Here is a 27,557-nt window from a genome sequence, read left to right as displayed (position 1 = left end):
ATACATAATGATTGGAATAACCAGAAAAGAAAGAGAATAGTTAAATTTTGGTGACTTTTTGATTTCAGTTATTGGTAGGTGGGTAACTGATGTTATACATTATTAAAATGTGATAAAAATGAGGAAAAATCCATGTCATTCTTAAATTTGGTGATGAGTTGGATGTTCTTGGGTTATATTGATTTTATTTGATATGATAGTTTCCTCTTCTCATTCTATAACTATCACTTTAATCTCCTGTGAAGGAAAGAAGAGTGTCTCTAGGTCAGGAAAATAACTCAGTGCTCCAGTGGGGAAGGCAGGATGGCTGCCCATTTGAAGTCAGGCTGGGCTACATAGCAATAGCCTGTCTCTGCAAAGCAAAAGAAAGTGGCAGAAACAATGTACCTGGGAGGAAAATGGTGAATAAACAGGAATGGTCTAAATAAACAATTATGGTTATTATTTCCCCATTTTAGTGACATGTATAACACTGATATAAGTAACAAAGGTGAGAATTTAAGGCCTGCAGCTAGAAGTGAAACTGGAAACTTATTATGATTTATACCAATAAAGAAGAAAAATTCTCATTTCTTTTGATAAAGATCAAGATACTTTATATAGGAGTGCTAAAAACATCATAAAATAAGGAAAAATAATGAAATATAGATGACAGGTTGAATTCTTTATAGGTAAAAAGATACCAGTACTCCTTTAGAATAGCAGAATTTCTTTTGTTTACCTAATCCATCTCTGCTTTCCCCAAAACAAAAACAAAAACCTATGTGTTGGTTATTGAATTAATGCAAGAATAAATTCTCAAATATTGAAGATGAATGAATTATTTAGAGCATTTAGGAAAAAATGCTTTGGAGAAAGGTTTGTGAGTAATGTTCTCAAAGTCACCTTGGTTAGACTGTTCTGGTGAAATTTTACATCATGATTCACTAAAAAGATAAACAAAGCCTTACCAGACCATAACTGACAAAGAGGATAAACATCCAGCCAACAAAACATTATATAGTCTTCAAATACTATAGGAACCTGTAACTTAAAACAAAAATAGCACTTCTTGTCTGAAAATGGATTTGTGAGTTTTATGTCTGTGAAACTGGGTTCAAGTTAGAGAATTTGTGATGTTCAAATAGGTAGGTTTAGGGTAAAACTTAAGCTTCAGATATCTTTAAAGTAGACAGTAAAATTTTATTATAGTAGATACAGTGTCATATATGAGACATCGTGCTCTCAAGAGATGGACACATTTCTTACATAGAAGGCACGATGCCTATTTAGACCTCCAAATTCATCTGTGTGTTTACATTTCTATTCAATAAAGGATTTCCTCTTTCTAGTTAGAATAGAGAAATATATATATATTAATATATATATATATATATTAATATATATATATATATATATATTAATGCTACATCACTGCCAAGGTGACAAAACCTAGATTGGTAATGTAGTAAGACCATGGGCCCAGTTAATGATGACCCTTACCTTCTAGGGTACTACAGTTCAGATTCACACTCTCTTGTGTTTCTGGAGCTCTCTAGAGACCGTTGAAGGTTACTGAGGATGCTATGCCTTTGTGATGACATGGGACACTCAGGGAACGTGGGTTCACCCCATCCAAGGACAAGGTGGACCAACCGATAAATGATGCAGATAAATATGCTGAGTAACATTAGCCCTTAATTCAGACATTAGTTTATATCTGAATTCATTTATAGTCACTTTACTTAATTTTCCTCACAATTTTAATTGGTAATTTTCATATGGTCAGACCATTAGTCAAGTGATGACCTGAAAGCTGGATAACAGAGAAAGGGAGATGTTGATGATCCCCAGACTAGAGACTGGATATTGCCACAAACCCCACATTTCGTTTCCCAAAAGCCTTGAGTAAGGATTAATGCTAGTAATTGCCAATGCGTGCATATATGTCTTCACTTGATGAAAAACATCAAAGGGAATTTATTCACAATCCTCTCCTGACAATCACAAGTGTGTGAAAAGGATAAGGTTGCATGGTTTGCCTTTTCTCCTTAGGGTTGACTCAGTGTCATGTTCTCCTTGCAGGTGCTATCTCACTTTCTGCAGCTCCTGTCTCAGCCACGAGGGCAGGGGCTGCCCCAGCCTGTGCAGCAGCTTGGAGAGCTCCACGTTGTGGTCGCGGTAGTAATTGGAGAGGAAGGCTCTGGACTGGAATCACAAAGGAAGACTTAGAAGACACTTAGTTCATCAAGCATCTACACTTCAGAAATATTCTGGCACAATATGTATGTACAAAACGATAATTTACTATTCTTCTTCCATCATTTTACATTTAGAGAAATTCTGACTAGATCATAGATGTGAAATAAAAAGAGGTACAAGTGTGTCTTTGGAAGGTTAACTACTGTTACGGCACTCAAACATTTTGAGACTCACAGAGAGAAAAATTTCAGTATAATACCAGAAAATGAGGATGTATTCATAAATAAGCAAATATATGGGGTGAGTAAGATAAAAATATATAGATGTCCTTGAAAAATTACTCCTTATTCTAAAAAAGTAAAAAAATAACTGTTGGTAGAGATAAAAAATTAATTATTAACATAACACTATATATTTTAAATTTTTTATTCAGGAATTTTCTCTTCATAAAATATTACATATAATATCTTTGAAAATATAAGCTTACTAAAAATTTCTTAGATTCCTCATCAGTCTAAAAAGTTTGGGTTTTTTTGTTTCTTGGGTTTTTTGTTTTGTTTAGATAAACATGGGCATTTATGTTTTAACATTTTCTTCAAATTTTTAAGGTTAATTTTTATTTGTATGCACATATGTGCCTCTCTGTGTATTTTCATTGTGCTCAGATGCCTTCAGAGACTAGAAGAGGACATTGGATATACTAGAGCAGTGTTGGAATTACAGCAAGTACTCTTACTAATGAGCTATCATTTCAGACCCTACATAAATGTGTGATTATATGTACGTAAAATATGTATGTGTTTATATATGCATAGGTATAGATATTATATTATGTATATATACATGTGTATATATGTATATACACACATATTTATATATTTATATAATATGCATACATATATGTGTATACATGTATATATTTACACATATGCACACAGACTTTGGGAAAACAGAAAATCTTGCTTTTCTTTCTGCCATATTCTTGTACAATAATCAAATAAACAATTGTCATGTTTTGTTTTCTGCATCCTGTAAAGTTTATCAATACTTTCATGTATAAATATTTGTAGTGATCAAAAATATTTCCCATTGCATAGAATTTCTACCATCTCTCTAAGCTTTTCTCTACATTTTTAACACAAATGAATTTCTTTCTTCATTGAACTCCACTAAAAACTTTTGTATACTGTAGAAACGGATTTAAGACAATTACATTTCATCTTGTACCATTCGCCAAGCATTTTGTTATTTTTCTTCCCTTAAAGCAGATGGTAAGCACTTCAAATGGGGAATAAAATGTTTATAGTAGAGGGAATACTAGATTGATGTTTGGGGCAGATTAAAGTGATTTGTGAAACCCTTTAGAAATTATTGAGTTCAAAAGTATATTAAGGACTTTTTGGGACTTTTATCACCATAGCAACACATGAAGAATGCATCCTGGACTTGCCCACCTTGCCTTAGGAGAAATTCTCACAGTATCTGCCTGGTTTCCCAGTTATCATCTCATAAAAGGCACCTTTCCACATATTATAATTTCTACTAATTTTTTGTCTTTTTATAGTTTGGTATTATTTTACACATCTTATTATAATTCAGTGATTCTAACTTATTTATTCACCCTACAATAAATTTCAGTTCAGAGCCATTTTATCCTTGTGTCTTCAGCGTTGCTTAGCTCAGTGTTGGCCATGTTAGCAGAATTAGATGTGTTTCTGCTGATTAATCTTTGTCAACTCGCCACAAACTAGAGACATCTGAGAAGAGGGAACTTCAACTGAGGAACTGGTTCCAACGATTGGCCTATAGGCATGTCTCTGGGACAGTTTCTTGACTTTTAATCAATGCAGGATAGCCCAGCTCACTGTAGGTACTGTGAACCCTAGGCGTGTTTTCCAGGAATGTTTAAGAGTTTCCTGAGCAAGCCAAGGAAAGCAAGCCCATAAACAGCATCCATCCATGGTCTCTGCTTCCGTTCCTGCCTCCAGCCTCCTACCTTGCTTTACTTCAATGTTGGATTGTGACTTGGAAGTTGTAAGTGAAAAATAAACTCTTTCCTCCCCAAAGTTGCTTTTGAGTCATGCTGCTTGTGCCAGAAACAGGAAAGCAAACTAGACCAGGATGCAGTGAATTAGGTGTTAGTAACACTTCATTTTTTATATCAATGTTTAGTAACAGAATTATTTTTAAGTCTTTTCCAATATGTAAAGGACATATATATATCTGAGTTGAACTCTCACAGAAATAAATTTCTAGTGATATTTATTACTGCTTTATCTCTCTCCAACATCTAACTATATACAACTATTGAGTACCAAGAAATATCAGGAAGGAAAAAAAAAAGAAGCAGATTTCTCTTCCTAGTTTCAGACAGTAACTTCATTTTGCTAGAGTCATTAAAAGCAAGGAAACATTACCTCTGGATCCATGGGAGGGTATTTTCGGCCTTTGCTTTTCCCAAGGCATTTGGTTTTTCCTCCTTCCAGTAGTTGACACCAAAAGCCCTTTTGGGGATCAAACCTACAATACATAAAACATATAATAGTTGAACATCATATTCATTAAATGGCCTTACCGGACAGATAAAAGAAAGTATTTTTGTATGCCTGTTGCTTTAACTTAATTCATTTCTACAAATGTTAAGCTGATTGGAGAAATGATAATAAACATTAAAGATGCTATATTTTATTATATGTTTTGAAATAGTTCTAGTTTATGGGAAAGGCAGATAGATGGACTTTCAGAACAATTTTATGTTGAAATTGTTGTGTTCCACATTTTAGTTATGAGTCTATAAAAAAGCAAACTCTAAACATTACAACTACAGCCTAAATATAAAGGGCCTTTGTATAGTTTGCTTATTTATGACTGTAATTTCCACATCAAAATATATAGAAAGATTTCTATAAAATCACTTAGTGAGTTATATTAAAGCAACTGAATTTTAATAGGTATATTTGTAAGGGAGAGTGACCCTACAGAGTCGGTATAGAACACACCCAGACACCAAATTCTGAGCACAAAGATTTATCACCTGAAAGTGGCAAGTAGGGATGGGGAGGAGTATGCTACTGAACCGGGTAGAGGGAGACAGCAAGCAGCTGAGGCAGGTGGGTTTTTGTTTTTGTTTTTTGTTTTTTGGTTTTTTTTTTTTTTGCCAGAGAAAGTTTTTAAGAAAAAAAGAGGGTGTGGAGATCCTTGCAAGGGAGGGAGAGTTGGTGGTAAGATCTAATGGACCTGCTAATAATAAATTTTGACTGTTGGACCTCGGTGTTTTGTCTCAGAAATGAGTCAATGGCCAAATAAGGGAAATGGAACCTGAGGACTAATCTAGTGATTTTTAGCAATGGAGATGGAACAGGCATGGGGGAAGGGCAAAACTGTCAGAATCATGCTCGCCATGCTCAGGCCTGTTTTAGAGCCCTTCAATACTATTCTGAGTCCAAGTATAATTAAGCTTTCCAATTTGGAAAAACATACTGTATTTTATTCTATAGTTGATTCTTTTTACAACTTTCAAAATAAAAATGTAACAAAACTAAATTAACCTACTTTTTGTTGTATTGTATTAATCCTTCAAATAAATCTTAGTTTTTTCACAATTAAAAAAGCCCTGTAAAACATTAAATAATATCACATTGTACTTAGAAAGAATAAACTTGCCCTACTTTAGAATATTTTTTAAATGGTAACTTATGTCTTTAAATTTATTAAAGTGTACACATGTAACTCATTAGAGTGTTTTCAGAAGATATGAGATATAGGCACTACACCTGGAGAGTAAAACGTAGCCCTTTCCTTGCCTATTGTTGAAGGCAGCTATTCCTGTTAGATGATGCTCATGGCAGTATTTCTGTACTTAAAGGTTTTCACTTCTGCCACCTGCTATATAGCCCAAGATTATTTCACCTTCATATTGGGGAGGTATCACATTCAAATATGTGTAGACTTGAGACCTTGCTGTTATGATACTGAGACATTTTACAAAACAGTTATTTTTAAGAGAATAAACTATATTTTTCCTGGGTGGAACACTGAAGTAGTAGCAACCCGTTCAAAGACACAGTCATTAGAGATAATCATTAAGAGATTGTCAAGCTTATGGAGGAAGGCATTTTGGGTCTTTAACCCTCATCCTGTGCCAAGGCAGAATGCATGCATCACACAGCAGCATGGCTCTGAGACCATTTCTTTGCCCTTGCTGGTAAAGTTCAAACATTAAACCACCATTTCCTGAAGAACACATTGCAGCGATCATTAAAGTCTACAAGATGTAAGTTAACTGTTTATACCCATACTCTTACCACATTACATCTTTCCTAAAATGACAATATAATACAATAAAAAGGGAATCTGGATTTTTCCACATTGACCTCATCACACTAGACGGCTTCACGGTCTTCAGTTAATCCTCAGCTCTTTCTAGTGGGAACTCCATGTACAGTAGTGTGTGAAATACAAAGTTACAGCCACATGTGGATTGAGATCCACAGTGTGGTTGACATTATAGTGACACACACAGCTTTTCCTGAAGATAAAATTGCTGAGAGGTCGCGGTTGACAGCACCGACACTGAGTGAGGTTGATCAGGGGTACCGTCAAAGCTCAGAGGATTTCATCAATCAAAACAGACCATTTCAAAAACTGGAAGAATGAAGTGCACAGTTCCACTGTTGCTAGTGAACATATTTCAGGCAGTGTTTTTTTTTTTAATCCCTTAAATGGGAAAATTAACTTACTTAAAATCAAGGTCATAATCAAAAACATCTCCCTGGTTTTCTCAGCCAAGGAACAGCCTGCCAATAATGAGAGGCTCTTTCTGATTCCTTATCTGCGGGTCAATCAACATCAAGGCTTTTGCCAATGCCACCAACATGTCCGAAACCTCTCCAGTGTGCTGCCCAGCGTCTGGAGCATGTGCAGAGCACTGATGCCCACCGTAGTTTCAGCCAGCCAGCCAGGCAGCCAGCCAGGTACCATTTGGGATTAAAACTTCAGAACTCACAGTTTACATTCTCCTTGCCATTTCTTGCACTTGCTATGTTGATCCAGCCAAAATGTAGAGGCTGAATCTGTTGCTCCTAATTTAAAGCTAACCTAGTGCAAGGAACGAAAGCCTGAATAGGACTAATAGCAGGGATAAACATACACACACACACACACACACACACACACACACACACACACACACCAGCTCCAATCATCCCCAGTAAGTCAATAAAGAACAAGATGTCCAGTCCAGTGACCACTCAAAGACTGATCAGCCACAAACACCAGTGCTCCAAGCAGCAATTCTGTTTTCCAAATGATGAAGAAAGTGCAAGAACAAGAGACAGTTCACAGGCACTGCCTGGCACGTGCCAACCACCTGAAAAGCTTCTTGACACTTGCAGTTACAGCCAGCTGCAGGTAAGTTTGGACTTTGGGAGAGCCCTGCTGGCACAGGTTGTCCTTGATTCTGGGGCCTGGAAGGGAAGCAATGCTGTAGCTTTGACCCAGTCGGATCCCTAGACACTCACAGACACTCTAATGCTATTTAATTGTGGTTGCAACTTAGTTGCAAGAGAAAGGATGTGTGTGGCCTAATTGTTTTGTGTAAAGCCAAATACATGAGAATTTCTGTTGAGAACTAACAAGATAGGACAAATGAAAGAATGAACCAAATAAGAAGGGGAAATTTAAATTTATCGCTATGGGACTTGCTGCATGCATAAAACATGGAAAAGGTTTGCATTTTTGTTGCTCAGCAGATGTTTTAGAAATATGAAGCATAATTGACTGGGATGTAAAGTTAATTAGTTGCAGAATATTTTGTTGCCCTGGGCCCATTCCTATAATACCATTACACCTGCAATTTGCCTCTGCCCATATGTATACTCTTTTATGGCAAGAGGGGAATTTTCCTTAGCTTCCTTCTTGACCTATTGTTAGGAAGGCCTAACCCATGCTGTCCAGGTTGTACATGTTACCAATTAAAATCAGATAGATCAGTAGTCAAATGGATCAAAGAAGACAGAGTCATTTCCAACCTGGACTTTTCAATCTGCTCCCTGTGTATCACAGGGCTTCCTTTAGTTTTCATTAATTTCCCAAGAGAGAGAGAGAGAGAGAGAAAACATTCGTCCTGCTGTGCAAAATGAGATGGGGACACCGGCAGCACAATGGTCTCGACCAGCATTTTCTGCCTCAGGATGAGAATATTTAACTGCATTAAGGCTAAATATAACACTGTTAACAAAACTCAAGTGTCTGGATCCATGCTGACAGCGTCTTCCCTCTCAGGTCTTGGGTAAGCTGTTGGCTTTTCTTGTTCTGCACAGTAGGTGTTGTGAGTCAAAACTTGGTTCAGACTGAGGAATGAGCCATCTTGGATACCAAAGGTCATTTTTAAGCATAGGGTTTTCTTGACCCTGACTATCTGGGGTCCTGTCCCATTTATTGCATAGCTAACTTTATAGACTATAACAGACAGCTCTTCTCTAGGTTGTATCAATTCATTGTTTGCTATTTTATTTTAACAGTCATGAAATTGTGAACATAATATTAAAGCCTTTTCAGAGAATTTCTAAACAGCGCTTAGGACATGTGATGGGTGGCATTTGACTCCTTTTATTTTACCAAGCATCACTACAGTGATTAATTTTGTGATATGTGGGATATATTAAAATCTATATATTTTTGCTTGTTTATAAACTCCTTCATAAATATGATTTTACAGGTTTATTAAGTCATAAGCAAGTATTTGCAGTAAACAGGACAGAACCATTACCCAGGGTACTGCTGAGAAGGGCAAGATATGCCGGCATCAATAACTATTAATGCAAAACGCATTATGGGGAGCTTTGTCTACTCAATCAACAGGGGCATGCCTTGTGCTGATGCTGTTTCCATGTGTAGGTAAGAACTTCATTAGGATTGTTTTGGTGGATAAGGAAAAACCCAATCTCATTACTGCTTTTCCTGTCCCTCCATTACCCTCTCTAATTGTCTAATTGCTGAGTCTAATCTGCTGTGAACTGGGAAATTATATAATCAGGCTTGTTAGAATTTCGTCTAAAATTTAATAGGCTTTATATCAGAGCTTGGGGGGCAGTTTTTTATGAGTAAAGTACATGGCCTCTTAAAGTGTGTTTCAGCTGCTTGGAGCACTTCTTTTTGTTAACTTGCTTCCCCCGTTTTAAAATTGCTTGAATAGACAGTACTGTTTTCTCAGGATGAGGACAACATATGTGACACTCCACATGTCTTTTTCTAACATAGCATTTCCCTGCTTGCCAAGACAGAGGGTTGCGTCTCCATCTCTTGAATTTGGAGTTGATTAACTGATTGTTGTGCCCAATAGAATGAAGCTGTATGGACATCAAGTGTAGGTCACAGTAGTCATGGTGATCTCAAGCCTCATGGTCCCTCCGCTTTGCTTTCTATTTTAAAATGCAGCCACTGCATCACGGAAAAATGAGAGAGAGAGAGACAGAGAGAGAGAGAGACAGAGACATAGAGAGAGACAGAGACAGAGACAGAGAGACAGAGACACACACAGAGAGACAGAGAGACAGAGAGAGAGACAGAGACAGAGACACACAGAGAGGGAGAGAGACAGAGACAGAAACACACAGAGGGAGAGAGACAGAGACAGAGAAAGAGAGACAGAGGGAGAGGGAGGGAGAAGCTCCATGGAGAATCTTCATGCTGCTGCCCTCAGTCTTTGACTCAGAAGCCAAAGATGTGAGTGAAGCAGCCAGATAATGTCAGTCTTTGGCCATTTGAGTCATATCTAGGTACCCAAATCTTCCTAGTCATGACCTCACGTATCAATGGGTAAACAATAAACTTTCTGAGATTCACTCTCAGAGGAGCTTAAGTGCATGAAGGCTCAGCCCAAGCAGCCTGGCAGAAGTAGAGATCAGACGAACAACCTGGTAGAAACTGGGACCGAAGAACCAACTCACAACACATGGGTGGCAGTCAAACTGCCTAGAAGGAATAAAGATTAACTGAGCTGCCTGGATGTGACTCAGACCTACTGAGGCAGCAGCAATGAACACCCGCCAACCTACAAAGCCCCCTGCAGGCTTTGGGGTGTGCTCCAGGTTTGCAGTTTTGTCACCTGTTCTGGGACAGACTTTTGGCAATAATAGTTGTCTTTTAGTTATTTTAGCTCCTCTATTAACCCAAATAAAATTCATTGGCTTGCCAAAATGGATTTTAGTGGTATCTGTAATTTTATCTATTGTCGGTTCTCTATCTGGACTAAGCAGACATTTGTTCATATCTCCCCAGGAACAACATCACACAACAAATACGAATGCACATCTCCAGATCTGTTGTAAATACTGTTGACTATCTCACGGGGAATGATGCTTTCCATGTTAACCTTCTACCTTGCACCCAGAAAGCAAATTGTTTTCACCTTTGTTACTTCAGTCATTATACTATTGTACACAAAGTAGACATATAAAATGTCTGAACAAACTTATATTGAGGGACAGCTCAAAAACAGTAAGATTTACCATAATATAAAATATCTATTATACTTTATAATGCAAAACATTCTGTTGTTCAAAGGGTTGTTATGAGTAATGAGGATATTTCTTTGACTGTGCCCAAGTAGCACAATGATGTATAAATGCATAGCTTGTATTAATGATGTTATACACATACATACCAGTGATAATTTATGAGGGCAAATAATGAAAGTGAAATCAAGCATGAGAATAGACTCACGTTAGTGCTTCGGAGTAATTATAATGAGGTGTAACTCCTAGAAACTTCTGGACTTCATCCATCACAGTAGCTGGGTCAGATCTCAGCTGTTGTCCATCAATAATTAGCAACTGCAAAAGCACAAAACAGTCACTTTAATAAGAACAAAAACTGAATGAAATCAGCCAAACTGACTGTCTTGACCTGGTATGGCATTAATAAATCAGGCCACTCCATAGAATATATTTAAATGTTGCTCTTGCTTCTTTCCTAATTAATAATAATTAAAATTTTCCATAGGCCTTTGTGCATGTGTGTGAACTATGAACACAGTTTATTCTTAAGCAGATATATAAACACAAGTGTCTATTGTTTTGGAACTTTAGTTAGCGACAGAGGTTTCCCACCTATAGTGTATATTACCAGCTAACCATCCAGGCTACTAATGTCATCACTAACCTTGGGGTCAAAGGCTCAAGAGTGACCACTTAGGAGAAAGTATCCCGTATAGTCTTACAAACAATGATTTGGGATTTGTAAGGAAACATTAGAAATGTTTGTTTCTGACTTTTTCACCTTGGATGACTGCTGGAGAATATCAGACTTACCCCCATGGGCTGTTTAAAAAGAGTGTTAATATCAAAGTCTCCTTAGAGCTTATATTGTGCCCTGGGCTGGAATGAAGAATATGGAGGATGTAAATGTTTTTCTCAAATCTTACTGCAGTCCTAGCCCATGTCTTCTGGGCCCTTTTCTTTATGGCCACCAGGCTCAAGAACCTGTTCTTTACTAACAGTTTCCCACATGACAGGGAAACAGCAGGAATCCTCACGGAGACTTCTACAAAGTCCCGGGCTAACTGGCTTCTCTACTATTTGTTGAGAGTTGGCAATTTTGAATTATATGACACTTCCCTTGTGTCAATGTACTCCTTGAAAACAACTGATAATCAAAAAAGTCTTCTAAATATGCACTTTAGGATCATGTAACTATAATGGCTGGTATTAATAAAGCAAAATTATGTAAAAACTACAGCCCTCAGCGTCTTTATTGTAAACTGTGGTTCATGGTGAAGTTCATCGTGTTTTCTGTTTGTCAGTGCACTGCCATCATGACATGATAGGTGGAACCTGTTTTCATGCCTTTACCTGGGAAGTAGGAAAGTAGGTCAGCCATCTTTCTATGTGTACTGCATACCACCCAGGTACCAGACATCTCCTCTGCAATGTTTTTAAATCAGGTGGGGCCCAATGTCCTGTTGTGATAACTTCATAGAAATTGAACCTCAGGGCAGCTGGGTCTTCATGAGATCGTTGGTGCTTTAAGAGAAAAGCAAAGGGTAGAATTAGATGTACTTTTTTAAATGTTTGCATAAGTCTGTGTGTGCAATTGTGCACTTTGCACATTCCTTATTTTGAAGACCTGACTTTGACTAAATATCAAGCAACAGCAGATACATTTGGGGTTGTTTTGCATTCAATATATTTAGGCAAATGGCAAAGATAGAATGAAAGTATTTTCTAAAGGGTCTGATTAGAGATGAAAATATGTTAGTGACAAACATTATACTTGGTAAACAAAAATCTGTATAGACAGGAGTGAGCTCATGTGTTACTTGGCCACTTTCTGGTGGTTTCTCTCTGTGCCAAGTCCTTTGCACCCCAACACCTCAGATTCTGATTTCTAACCATTGCTTAGATGTCCTAGTCAAGTTAAGGTTGTCCAAAGTGGTTTTGCTCTATGGATCTTTTCAATATCAAGGCATAGGAAACTTTCAAACAAAAGCACCATTTGGCAAAATAGCAAAGCCCAACTAATGAGAGACAAATTTAATAGTACATTTGTTTTAAAATATACTAGTCTCATCTATAACAAATAATGATAGATTCAAAATATAAAAAGGTATGAAGCATAATTGTTGTCTTTAAGGAAATGAAACATAGTATGGCTACAGTAGAGTATTAGTTTAAAAAATGTCATATATTTGACTGATATATAAGAAGTTACTTAATGGTGAAATCAGGCCAATAAAGAAGTAATCCAGACTAAGAAATGAAGAAAACACCAATGGTGTCTGAAAACTTTGAGCTAAAATGTACCAAGAAAAACTTCAATAATCAGATAATAAGAATATAAAGAGGTAAAATAGAAGTGGGTAATATAAGGTAAGTGTGAATTAAGGTAGAAAAGGTGTGTGCATACAAAAGACCTGAGTTTGCATTCTATCTAAAAGTTAATATAAAGAAAATCTAACCTAGAAAAATCAAGGTAAGATATAAGGCATGGCATGTTTAGCAATAGGTGTTTAGTTTTACATGTAAATTATTCTAGAGAAGCAAAGACAAAGTTTAGTGAGAGGTCAAAGATCAAGAGGGTCCTTAAGTAGATGATGAGTGAAGCCAATGTTTTGTTTAAGCATCATGCTGAATACATCCTGCAGATTACCTAATCAGGCTAATCAACAGGCTAAACAACAAAACATCTAGAGATTTCATAAATTGGAGAAATAATTGTAAATATGCAGTGTGTGCATATTAAAAGAGTACAGCAGGGCTTGAATAGCTGTTGTGAGCAGTGACAAGAGTGTGCTCAATCTGTTCTTACTGACTTATACAAATTTATCATTGAAATTTCTTTATACCCATGCAACGAAGATTAGCATAAAAATATGACCAGAAAGTCACAAAAGAACATATTTTATAGAAAATAGCACTTTAGTTCTTCTGTGAGGTCCATTATAAAAATGCGGGGTAGAAATTACAGTGGCAGGTGACATTTGTGAAGCTCACACCTGCCGAGCTTCAGATTAACGGCCGTTACTGAAAAGACAGGTCCACCTAAGTAATAGGTTTCATTATTTTGAAATGTGGGGCACTTTGGGGCTCTAGTCTCAGCAATACAGGCAATAAACAGTATTATCAGAAAAAATAATTCCCTTAAACCTGTGAATTCAAAGAATTTATTTGGAAAGCAGTCAGAGACAAGCACTGTATTGTGTATATTCTATTTCATCCAAGCAATTTAATCTATATAAATATACAATTTAGTCTATAGTAAATAGATTATACATTCAGCATTCTCAAAAATATTTGAATTTAAAACTTTTAATTCAAGTTTACATCTCAGTGTTTTGGTAGGGTTTTTTTTTATAAATTAACTTTATTATAAAAAGCCTTGCAAATAAAAAATTCCACACATCCACATTAACCAGACGCACAATCTATACATCTTAATGAACCTCTAAACAGTTTGACTAGGCATTCTGAAGTTGTGGGCCTTCACCTTAGACTTCACACTTTCACTAAAGAATGTATCCTATGCGCTCATCTGCCACCAAACCTAAAAAGTCGATGATGGAGTTAGAAGTCAAAAACAGTTATCTGTATATCCTCTTTCATAACTTGTTTTTACAGCCTATATTCAGTCATTCTACATAACCTAATAGCCTTTTTTTTGTACTTTTATTCATGTTATACACTATGTGCTGGCTAAATTTATATCAACTTGGCACAGGTTAGAGTCATCTGAATGAGGGAAAACCTCAGTTAAGAAAAGGTCTAATAGTAGGGCATTTTCATAATTAATAATTGATGAGGAAGGGTCCAACCTATGGTAGGTGGGATCATTCCTGGGCATCCTCCATGGCCTCTGCCTCAGCTCTTATCTCCAAGTTCCTCCCTGTTTGAGTTTCTCACCTCGTTTTCTTCGGTGATGAACAGTGAGGTGGAAGCATAAGCTAACGCGTTTCATTGTAGCAATAGTATCCCTCATTAAGATCCCTAGTATATCATTTTTTGGCAGCATTTTAAATGGACTTACCTTGTTTTGCTTTATTTCACAAGGGTATTTTATTTTTGCTTCTGTCAGTGAAATACAAATAATGTAATTGATAGTCAATCAAATATATTTTTCACTCTGAGATCACTTTATGAGTTTTAAAAGGAAAACTTTTTCTGAAATTCTCTCTCCTGAGATCTATTAAATTATGATAGCCTAGGCTGGCTCCCTTTTTTGTTTTGTTTTTTTTTCACAAAAATCAAAGTGTATTAATGCTTTTTACAATTACTTTTAATAGTTTTATAACTTTTTAGTAAACTATTTCTTTTTCTCTCAAGATATTACACAAGTATTCGGTATATCTTGCTCTTTTCCACACCTCACCTCCCAATTCCAGGTCCCCTTTGACATTTCCCTTCCAGCTTTATGTCTCCTTTTATGTTTACCGATTGATTAATTGATTGATGGATTGCGTAACCCACTGAGATCAGTTAGTGTTGCCCATATGCACATGAGTGCTCGGGTCATCCACTGGAGCACGGCCAACACATGAGTGGACACACTCCGAAAGAAAAATGATTTTTTTGCTTCCCCAGCAACCATCAACTGCCAACAGCTTCTCAGCAATGGTTGGCATTTTGAGAGCCCCTCCCTGAGCCCTGCTGAAACGTTTCATTGCCTTGACCTGCACAGGTTAAACACAGGTAACCTCAGCTGCTGTGACCTGTGTGCAACAGCTATGTCATGTGCAAGAAAATGACATCTTACAACATCCCTCGTTGTTTTATGGTTATGTTATTCAGCTTTATGTTTTTAAATATATGTCTTTCTATCTACTAAAGTATTTGCCACAAATGTCTCATTTTGCATTTTTACAGAATTGGTTATGACTTTGTTTCCTGCCGTATCTTTAATCTTTTCTCTGTAGAAACTTGCTTTCTTTAAGCCTACTTTTAATCCTGTATAGTAATGATGCTTTTTTTTGTTTTCTCCTTCAGAGTCACACCTTTGAGTTTTTAACAATGGTTGTCATAATTCCTTCTCTCCCATTTCTGTATTTCTGAGCCATACACACATGGTTTCATTCTTTTAACCCTTTTACTAATGGCCACATTTCCTTCACGTCATTTACTTCCATGAATGTGATTCAGACTCTTTTGTGTATTTCCCTCACTTGTTAGCAACTCTTTGGCACTACAGTCACAGCCCCCCATCGACAGCATTGCATTTTCCTGTACTTAGAGCCATTGTGTTCACCGGAGGTCTTCAATTCACCTGTCTGTGCACTTTTCATCTCTGGACTCCATCGCTAGTTGATTTCACTATTTCTGCTTTCCATGCTTCACGTCTGTGACTCAAAAATTCCTGTCCCTAGCTCAGGTATCTCCTCAGAGTTTCATATGTCTGTCTCTATTATACACGTTAGCATAGGGCTCTATACATGTCTATACACTATCGTCTCCATAACTCTTGCATTCTGCCTCTCGTGCCCACACACCTTCCCGCACTCACAACCTGTTTGCTTTTTCAGCATTTCTTATTGCATGGCTGTCTAGGTTCGTCATCCAGTTGCCCGGTGTGAAAGAGACTTTGTTTATTCTTGAAATTTCCTCACCACGCTCTATTGATTCCAATCCCTAGCAATATACTTTATACTCCTTTCAGTGTCTACTTAATAGCTCAATAGCTTTAGCTACTCTGGATTTTTTTTTTTTTTTTTTTTTTACAATAGCGTTAATGTTGAAAGCTCTGAATGGTCCTTTGAACTACCCCAATCTCTACTTTACATAGCAGATTTTATGTTTACTAAAGAAAATATGGTACTGGTAGTTTTCAGTTCCTCAGAAGATAGCACATCTGGTGGATTTCAGTCTCAATTTTTTTTTTAAGTCATCACATGGGTTTTCCTTGGGGCCACAATGGCACTACTGTTAGCCTTTTAAATGTGGTGTGAGTTTTTATAACCAGAGGACTTTGTTGATAATATTATTCCTCTGTCCTTGTCTTCTAGTTCATACAGTTGAAATGTATCCTTCCTTCAGTTTTAAGTCCAAAGTTCATTTTGACCATGGAGAGCGTTTTCAGCATACATTTACAAACTTCCTCAAAATAGCCTAACAAACAAATGCAATTACATATTATTATGTATAAAACTTAGATAAAATACTTCCACTAACATCTTATTGATTCAAATTATAATTAAATATAGAAGCACAATGTTTAAATCTATATTAGTCATGTTTACTTTATTATTTGCTATTATTTTATAGATAGGAATTCAATGGACCTAAACATTTGTCCATCCATTTGAAGTTTTTCTTATAATCAATTCCAAAGTTAGTTATCACAACCCTATTGTGCTATCATCAATGTATTTTCAGTAATTTTCCAAATATAATTTTACAGGAATGTTTGAGAACTTTGTAATCACCTTTTTCCAGCAAAGTAATACAACACGGGTCCTCTCATTATATTAACAAAACATGTCATTTTAATTTATATTTTATTTACCTCTACTTATTTGGCAATTTTCACATGAACTATTGAGTGGTTACACTTGCTGTACAGCTGCCTGTTTGTTTACTTTCCTCACTTATTAATTGATACTATTATTTATTTTTTTGACATGTTGGAGAATATGCATAAATTAAAGCACAAAATAATTTTCCTTGTGTTGTTAAAGACGTACTCCTTAGATACTGACTTTTAGTTTCAATATATTTTGACAGACTGACATTTTACATGTTTGATTGATTTTCGAAATATACCAATTTTTTTTTTTTACTTCTTCTGTTATTTTATAGGTTAAATTCTTTGGACAATTCTATATGAGTTAAATATTTAACTCTTTATAGATGAATGAATGGATGCATGGATAGATAGATAGATGATAGATAGATAGATGATAGATGGATAGATGGATAGATGGATGATAGATAGATAGATAGATAGATGATAGATAGATAGATGATAGATAGATAGATGATAGATAGATGGATAGATGGATAGATGGATAGATAGATGGATGGATAGATGGATAGATGGATGGATGGATAGATAGATAGATAGATAGATGATAGATAGATAGATAGATAGATGATAGATAGATAGATAGATAGATAGATAGAAACATAGTTTTATTTTACATTAAGATATTTTCACATTTGACAGTTCAGTGTATCTGGGGTTTATGTAATGGTTAATTCAAACTACAACTGAATGCACTCAGCGCTCCTCTTCAGTCATACCTGGTACCAGGAATACGCCCTGTCCGAAGGATCTATGAGGATAGTAATGATCTTGGCTTTGGGGACAAGAGATGCAGCTCTCTTGGGAGCCTCTTCTGAGTGGAAGTAGTTAGCGCTCTTTTCAAATAGGAAATCACTGGTAATGTTTGAAGGAGTGGGGAAAAAGTCCATGTACCTGCAGGTAGGGAAAGATAATTAATTAATTCCAGCAGTATTTTTTTTTTTTTTAATTCTGGTCCGCTCTGAGTAGGAGGAATTTCACCAGGTTTTTATACGTTTTTGCATGAAGTTCAAATTAATGTGTTATAAAATCATTTAAATGGGCACAATGGGTGTACTTCGCATGTGAAGCAACCCAGAAGGTTGTGCGTTTTTCCCCCCCATAATCCACAGACATCTTTTTTATTTGTTTGTTTGTTTTTCCTCCTGTTTTTAATTTGTTCACTTAACATCTGATTTTAGCCCCATCCCTCATCACCTGTGGTCCTACCTTCTATTCCTCCTCATTCCCCTCTCCACTAATGCTCTGAAAGGAGGAGGCCTCCTCCCCTATTATCTGACCTCAGCCTATCAGGTCTCATCTGGACTGCCTGCATTCTCTTTCTTGAGGCATAGCAAGGCCACCCCACCAGGGGGAAAGGATCAACATGAGGGCACCAGAGTCTTATGACTCGTTTAAGGCAGAGAAAAGAGCAAGATGGATTAGGTGGGCTGATAGTGAATGATAGGAAAATACAATAAATCTGAGCTGTTGCTCTCTGCTACCACAAACCAAATCTAACTCTACAGTTTATGACTGTAAAATCCAAAATTGTACCATCTTGCTTGACTGCTACTTTAAATAGTAAATGTGTGTTTGCAAATTTGAGTGCTAAGATTCTTAAGGTTAGATTAAAGTCCACAAGACAGAAAGACATGTGAGTCAAAATAGCTATTAAAATTAAACAGATTAGGCATAGCTGTTCTCCTTTTTAACATCTATAAAATTTAGTAGTATATGCAGTAATATCAGCACATTATAATTTATCCAGAGTAATTAAGGGGATATTTTCTGCCAGTTGATCCTGCAATGCCTCCATAGGCTCACTTCTCCATATGCCATCAGAACATTCCTCTGTGTGTAGATTATGGAATCAATATGTTCTGAGGCTAATTCAGTACACGGCTTTAATTATGTGTGTAACCCTCTTTACAGCTCATCACTTCTCTCACCCTCAAATGCTCTAGAAAAAAAATAATGAGAGCAATTAAGAATTCATATAAGACACTTATTTTCCTCTTTGACATTTGTTATTATGTTTCCCAAATGAAGAGTGCTGAAGAATCTCATCTGTATTCTTGCTTTAAAATTTGTGTTCCATTTGAGCTCAGAGATAAGAGAAAATTGCTTTTTTTTCTTTAATAATTTTCATGCAATCCAAAAATGTAGAAGTAAGACAGGGAGGTAGCATCTTAGCTGCAGAGAGAACAGGGTGTCACTCGGGATGAGGAGTGAGATCTGCTCACTGGCTTTGCCCTTGTCAGGCATTAATTCTAGAAGGTTCATGTGTTACGGTAGCACACAAAATTACATGCTACAAATTGTGCATTGAATGGAATTTTCCTCACATGAGATTTTCCTATATGCTTAGGAAGTACAAATCAAATCTAGGTTCATAATTTCTTGGAAAGTTGGGATATAGCCAGAAAAATTTCCCCAGAGTGAACACCATCTCCAGTATTAAGTTTATTAATTTTAGCTTGTGGAAAGTATTGTTATTTTAAGTATTTTCCATCATTTATCAAGTGCCAATTAATGCTTATTCTGTGTGTGAGAGTGGAATTGATATAGTTTAGGAAAAGCTCTATTATAATTTGCATGAAAAATATTGCCTACATTGCAATCCAACGTACACAGCTCATGTGGTTAATGAAGACTCATATCCCAGAGTACAAAATAAAGCAACCTCAGGCATCGTTGTGAAGACAAATTATGTGTTTAATAAAATAAATTGAGGAACTGTAAAATAAGAGTATGCTTAAAGAGAATTTTAAATATCCTTATAAATAATTCTGATGAAAAATACCCTGCAATGCTCTTTATTCAATCATATTAACTTACCAGAAAAATATTATCATTATTGCTCTGTCCAAATCAAATTATAAGCAACACTGATTAAACATATCATCATTATAAATTAATTTCTAATTCACTGTGGTAGAATTGAGCATAACAAATTTATTCTGTAATTATGCAGATGCCATGCACACATCTGTAATTGCTCTGCAATGATGGAGCATGTGTTAATATTGGAGTTCATTTTTTGTTGTTATTCTTACCACTCGATTCCCTTGTGATAGTTGTTGCCATTAAAAAATTGAACTTCTTCAAACGTTTTTGGGCTAGGGAGATTGCTGATGATGGAAGGGTGCATAAGGAGAAACAAATAGAGTGCTGTTGTTCCTATTACAAAGGAAAAGAGAGTATGTTAAATGATAGCAAACAAAGAGATCAACACATCAATGTCAAATTTTAACCAAAAATAATATTCAGTAGAACAATTATCTCCAGTGCTTCCTTGCCTTCAACTAGATACTTCATTTTAATAGCAACCCAGTAGTGTTTATATTAGTCTTTGTTGTTCTATTTATCTAAGTATCTGATTCGATGTAGCCAAAGCAAAGGGGATGAGAGACCCTGTCAAGACAGAATTTAAGAAATCTGGTTTCAATTTCCCTCTGGAGTCAGGTGTCACGGGTATAGAAGGTCTTTCTAATATTTGGAAATAAATCTGGTGAATCATTGCTTGATGTTTAATTTCTGTCAAGTAGATCAATATACTCAATAGAAGAGGATATGCTATTCATCATATACCACAGGAGTGATGGTTGGTGATAATTCTTGATTTAAAAATATCCACATGAAGAAAGTCCTGTCCATTGGCTCCCTGGATGGGGAGGCCCAGTGGCACTCAGAGGAAGGACAGCAGGCTACCAAGAAGAGACTTGACACCCTATGAGCATACACAGGGGGAGGAAGTCCCCCTCAGGAACAGTCATAGGGGAGGGGAGTAAGGGGAAAATGGGAGGGAGGGAGGAATGGGGGGATACAAGGGAGGTTACAGGAAACTTAAGTTTATGTATGTACTTGAGACATATCCATAGGTAATGGAAGGACTGAATAGAGGTTTGAGTAGCTAAAGAAAGGCACTAACCGTGCATCTAAGGGAGCCATCACTTTTCATGGAGGGCATATTCAACATGTAGGATATTAAACATATTTAACATGTGGCTCCAAGTTTTATTGGTTGATTAAATAAGAAACATAACACCCCTTTAAAGGACAGGTAGACTGTATTTAAGCAAAGTTAAACACAGTTTAGTTTCTTGGGTTTCTTTGTAAGTACCATTTAACTAATTAATAATCAGTTAATTATTCCTCTGAATAAAAAATTATAGGGAAAAGCTATTTGTTCTCATGTATGACAGCTCTAAGACTCTGGCTAATCCCATCTGAATGTCTTATGCAGGAGCTGTCACCCAAGACATCTCTTCTTTGTCTAATGTTCTTAGACAACCTGAGTGCTGTCATGGTTATTTATTTTTTGAATAAAGTTTAAATGAAAAAAACAAAACTAGGTACAAGCCAGAGACATGGAAATAGGGACCCTCAATTGAGAACTGATTTCTGTCAGGTTAGCCTATAGGCTAGACTAAGAGGAATTTTCTTGAGTAATAATTACTCTGGGATGGGCCAGCTACCCCTGGGTGGGTTATATTGGGAATTAAAGTATAAGTAACAGATAAATGTGAGCTTGGGGCAAGCCAGTAAGCAGCATACGGTTTTTTCTTCAGGTCTTGACTCGAGGTATCTGTCTTGAGTTCCTGCTCTGACTTCCCTCAGTGATGGACTGTGAACTGGGCATGTAAGCCTGATAAAATACTTTCTTCCAAGTTGCTTTTGGTCATGGTGCTTATCACAGCACAGGAATAGAGAGCAAACTAGGGCATACAAGCTTTAAAAGACTAGTTGCTGGGCAAGCTACACCTGGGTAATCTCTGTCTCTGTCTCTGTCTCTGTCTCTGTCTCTGTCTCTGTCTCTGTCTCTGTCTCTCTGTCTCTGTCTCTGTCTCTGTCTCTCTGTCTCTCTGTCTCTCTGTCTGTCTCTGTCTGTCTCTGTCTGTCTGTCTGTCTGTCTGTCTGTCTGTCTGTCTCTCTCTCTCTCTCTCTCTCTCTCTCTCCCCCCCCCTCTCAGATTTTAAATGCAAGCTTTAGATGCACCTGCTTTGCCTGAAGCTCTTCTCATTCAGGAAGCGTCTTTCAACTGTCTTGGCAAAGAGCCCACAGTTGATATAATGCAGGGCTTGTGATTAGTTTCTAGGTAAGGCTTGTAGTTGGTGGTACTAGAAGCCATGCATATACATATATTAGTAAAATTAAAATTCCATCACAAATGTGACATTTCTTTTTAGGCAATAGAAGCAGGCCACTTCTTAGTTTTGGGTTAGTTGGCAAAGCTGTTTCTTCTATGTACTGCTTTTTGAATTGCAACACAAAGCTCAAAAGCTTTTTTCTTTTTTTAGCCATTTAATAATATTTTTTATTGCACTTTTATTAGTTCTTTGAAAATTTTGTATGATCTATTTTGATCATATGCAGCACCCTTCACCTTGCTTACTCCTCCCAGATTTGTCTTCTCTAAACACCCAACATTGTGTATGTGCTTTTTTTTTTTTTTTTTTTTTTTTTTTTTTTTTTTTAGGCCATCAAACCCAATTTGTGCTACCCATAGTCTCTTGAATAAATAGTATTCCACACCCTCTAATCTCTGAGCACTGGGGAAGAGTGTTAAATATAGATATCCAATTTATACCTGCACTTTCTACAGTAGTCATTATATACTCTTTAATTAGTTTAGGGTCTGTCTGTTAATTGTCATCTATTGAAAAAAAAAGAGCTGCTTAATTTATGGGTATAATAAGAAGTCACTAGTAGATAGTTTACTCCCAATAATTTCTTCTGTAAGGCCCACAGCCTGTCTATCTGCAGAGTCAGGGTCCAGACAATGAGTAGTTGGTTAGTTGGTTACTCTCATAATGTGAATGCCACTATTGCAACTGTGTGTGTGTGTGCGTGTGCGTGTGCGTGCGTGCGTGTGTGTGTGTTTTCCAGGATAGTTATTGTAGTACTCAGAATACAGAGCTAGATAAAACTGATGATTCCTTTTTCCCTCTTCTAGTAGCATGGATAACAGTATTCAGACCCATGAAAGCTAACCAGCATGGATGAACTTATGGGTCAGAACCAACTGGATGTCTCCATGTTCTATGGTTCAAGCATGTAGTATCTTTAGCAATAGAGTCTTACCATCAAGACCTAAAAGGGAGCCATGGATGTTGGCAACGACTTCTAATGTTTGACTGATGGGACCTTACTTGGCAATAGCTCCAAAGATGGTAACTATATCTGCCAATGGCTATTTCAGGCTATGTTGCCTAGTAGGGATTTGGTTGCTCCATTCTGGGGTAACTACACATAAACTTTTTTATTTATGCATGTACTTAAGTTTATATTTAATAGATTTCTATATTACTTTTTGAGAGACAATTTGTGTTACTTATCCCTCTTCTAGACTGTTCCCCTCACAATCTAACCCTTCCTGTTCTATTAGTCTCCTTTGATCCTTCATACCACTTCACACTATTTCCCTGCTCCTGAATGCTTCCCCTCCCTGCACTTTGCCAATTTCCTCGCTTCTATAGGTATTTCAAATGAAATTCATATATCTGGAGATTAAAAGATAACCATATTTAGAAAAAGATTTATGTTTTTATTATGTACAGTGTCCTGCATGCCTATATGCCTGTACTCCAGAAGAGGACACCAGCTTTCATTATAGATGGTTATGGTCCACCATGTGGTTGCTGGGAATTGAACTTAGGACCTCTGGAAGAACAATCAGTGCTCACTACCTAACCTCTGAGCCACCTCTCCAGCCCAGATAAAGCAGAGATTGAGGAAATGTCCAGCCAATCCCTGGTCCAACCAAAAATCTAACCCATGGGAGAGAGCCAACCCCTGACACTATTTTCTATTTTATTAATTTTAGCCATGATGTTGGTTATATCTTCTCTTTTACTTTATAAGAATGCTCTTTTGTTTTTGAAGGACATTAAGATATATCATTAATGCTTTGAGGATTTTCATATTTTCCAATATAGGTTCATAGGACTATAGATATTATTATTTCCAAATATTTTGGAATGTTATCATTTCATTTTCATTAAATCCTAAGAATTTTAAAAATTTCCTTCTTGACTTCTTCCTTGACACAAATATAATTCACATTCAGAGGGTATTGTTTTGTTCTTTTTAGTTTATTTACTTTTGCTCATTTCTATTGCCAGTTTTATTCCAGTGCACTCAGAATTCATACTGTTATTTCCATTTTTATATGAGTTGGGACTTATGTCCTAATGTGTTAAATTTTGGAGAAAGTTTGATGTGTTGCTGAAAGGAATGGTATTTTTCAGTGTTTAGGTGAAATGTTCTGTAGATTTTCTTAGGTTACTTGGTTTATGATGTCATCATATTCCAGAATTTCTCAGTGCTAGGGTAAACTTATTCCAAGCTCCTAGACAGAGATGCTGAAGATAAAGGACTATATCTTATAACCAGAAGACATGGGCTAGAGATTGTAATCCCAAATGTCAGATAAGCAAAAGAAAAAAATCAATATCTAAACCTACTATGGAGTAGTACATTTCTGAATATTATAAAAAAAATAACATTTGATAAATTGACACAAACCTTTAAAGCCAGAAAGCCTGAAAAGACATATTATTCTAAGCCCTAAAACCCACAAATACCAACCAAGATTATTATAATAAGCAAAACCATCTGTTAAAATTGAAAAAGAAATAAAAAATAAACAGATAAAGAAGCATATGACTACTATGCCAGCTCTACAGAAGATTCTAGAAGAAATATGCCAATCTGAATAAGAGAAACATATTCACGAAGTCACAGAAAACAAAGTCGCTTTGGACTGTTTCTTGATCTCAAGGATAGATAGGGCAACTAGATAGTTTCAGTTAAGCTGAAGGCAGAGCTCTAGATATCCAGGTTACAATGTGGTGGCTACAGTACCTCATGGGGAGCCATCTTGGATCTGGGTCTCAACAACATCCTTCTCATTGTGTTAAGTTGTCTTTATGCTGGCTAGTGATGGCTAACATAGTAACACTGAAAATGGATGGAATTCTGGGTTTCCAGCTCTGGACACCAACATCTAGATGTAGTCCAGGTAGAGGCCCTGCAGGCTATTATTGATGTCTTTAACATTCAAAGTTCAGATACCACAACACTAGCTACACAGTGTAGAGCTAGTGACTTTGAAAGCCCACTGTTTGTTTACTGAGTACCAGAATGTAGCTAAAATGTTCCAAAAGATAACAGTGGACAAAAAATACTTTGGAAACTACAAAATGGTGGAAATATCAGGAAGCAACAGGAAAGAAGATCTAAGAACTGAGAACAAAGGGCTGCAAAGAGTTGAATCACTGAAACAGGGAATTTCGTTGATTTTGAAGTTACAAAAGGCTTCATATGTTGTGGCAGGGGGCCACTCCTGACATTGGTAGTTGTGACCTACAGCTGTGGGGTACAAGGCTCCTGGCTTTAAAGATTCACTGCTTCCTCAGACCTGAGCACCCTAGTGGAGTAGGTGTCTAGCCATGAGAGCTTTGACTATAAGTCTCCATGGCTAAAATGTCTAGAACTGTAATTTTTAGAGGTGTGCAGACATGGCACACAGGATCTCACACATGCCTACACTGGGAAAACTACCTTTGATTTTCATGTTAGTGAAGTGAAAGAACCTAAGCCAAATATGAGGCACCAGAGTATGTGTGAAAGTCATACCCACTGTCCCCAGGAGGGGGAGACCTGGTGGCTCTCAGAGGAAGGACAGCAGGCTACCAAGAAGAGACTTGGTACCCTATGAGCATATACAGGAGGAGGAAGTCCCCCCCCCCAGTCACAGTCATAGGGGAGGGGAGTAGGGGGAAAATGGGAGGGAGGGAGGAATGGGAGGATACAAGGGATGGGATAACCATTGAGATGTAACAAGAATAAATTAATAAAAAATTAAAAATAAAATTAAAAAAAAAAAGAACCTAAGCCAACTGTTTTTTGACAGAATTTCAAAGAGTTAAAAAACAATCCATATACAAGCCTAACACCCGTTTGAAAGCTTATTATTTAAGAAATAATCATTCATCTTATTGGGGCTCTAGATGAGAGAAGCATGGGAGAATAGCAAACTGGAAGGATCCAGAGGGTCCTAGAAACCTACAAGAAGACCGTTATGATAGGCAGATTTGGGCCCAGGGATCCCGCTCAAACTATGGCTCTAGCCAAGGACAATACAGGCATAAACTTCAAACCCCTACCCAGATCTAGCCAATGGACAGGACATTTTCCACAGTTGAGTGGAGAGTGGGGTATGACTTTTACACATACTCTGGTGCCTCATATTTGGCCGCATCCCCTGGATGGGGAGACCTGGTGGCACTTGGAGGAAGGATAGCAAGCTACCAAGAAGAGACTTGGTACCCTATGAGCATATATACAGGGGAAGGAAGTCCCCCCCAGTCACAGTCATAGGGGAGGGGAGTAAGGGGAAAATGGGAAGGAGGGAGAAATGGGAGGATACAAGGGATGGGATGACCATTGAGATGTAATAAGAATAAATTAATAAAATAAAATTTAAAAAGTAAAAAAAAAAAAGAAAGAAAAAGAAATAATCATTAACGTAAATCAGTGAAGGAAGGAGAATGAGAAATAGTTAAGAACCGAATGGGACAATAAGAGGAGGCTGAGTGTCAACCAGAATAAGAGTCTCACACACAGTAAAAACAGAAAGTTATTAAAGTTATGAGAACAGTCTTTGAAGACTTAATCTGATTTCTTTTGAAAACTATGGCTAACCAAGAAGAAAATGTGAAAAGAGCCACAAATTCTAGAGAAAAATGAGTTAGAGACAGACTGAAAAGTGGAAAGGACATGGAATCTTGGGGCTCCATAACTGTTTTTTCAGACTTGAAAAAAAAAATTAAATAATGATGAGGAAAAAGAAAAAGGAGAGATGCAGAGAGACTTGATTTCTGTGTTTAAGGCCTACAAGAGAGTTGAGAAAATTGATAGTTTAATATCTATATGGGGTTTGAACATGGTTGGATCAAGGCACAGATAAATTAATGCTTCAAAGTTATCGCTGCATATCCAATAATAGATGTTTTATGACCTCACTCAGTGTAAAGCATTGTCAATCTTCCTGTGGCTGTGGTATTTTAGCCGGATGTGAGAAACAGAAAATCGTAGCCTCTGCAATCTGAATTCTACATCTTCATGCCATCAGGAGCTGGAGGATGTGAGGTGTCCTTTTGTCCTTTGGCAGCAAGGGCAGGGAATGCAGGCTACCAGGGAGGACAGACCTGTGGCTTGGTGTTCTTATAACAGGGCATGCATTCTATGTCACCTGCCATAAAATATCTGTGTTTATGTTTTCTTTTTATCATTCATTACCAGTCATTTGTTACACAATCCTTTTTATATACTTTGTGGAAATGGAGGACAGAGTTCTGCCTTAGTAATAATCAAGAAAA

The 27,557-nt window shown here is 36.9% G+C and overlaps 1 protein-coding gene across 1 annotated transcript in view; it reads right to left on the bottom strand.

Annotated features, from left to right (window-relative positions):
* Window positions 1-1,423: 1,423 nt before the first annotated feature.
* Window positions 1,424-27,557, bottom strand: part of NDST4 (N-deacetylase and N-sulfotransferase 4) — a 292,909-nt gene continuing 266,775 nt past the window's right edge. The window contains exons 9-14 of the mRNA XM_084757602.1: window positions 20,229-20,352; window positions 17,910-18,084; window positions 12,033-12,203; window positions 10,906-11,015; window positions 4,599-4,701; window positions 1,424-2,187 (exon numbers count right to left, since the gene is read on the bottom strand). Of these exons, the coding sequence (XP_084613728.1) occupies window positions 2,068-2,187; window positions 4,599-4,701; window positions 10,906-11,015; window positions 12,033-12,203; window positions 17,910-18,084; window positions 20,229-20,352 (803 nt within the window). The 3' untranslated portion in view covers window positions 1,424-2,067. The remainder of the gene's footprint in view (window positions 2,188-4,598; window positions 4,702-10,905; window positions 11,016-12,032; window positions 12,204-17,909; window positions 18,085-20,228; window positions 20,353-27,557) is intronic.

Source organism: Acomys minous (genome assembly GCF_964271855.1).
Source record: "Acomys minous genome assembly, chromosome: 14".
Taxonomy (NCBI): domain Eukaryota; kingdom Metazoa; phylum Chordata; class Mammalia; order Rodentia; family Muridae; genus Acomys; species Acomys minous.
This window is presented reverse-complemented; position numbering and strand designations above follow the sequence as displayed.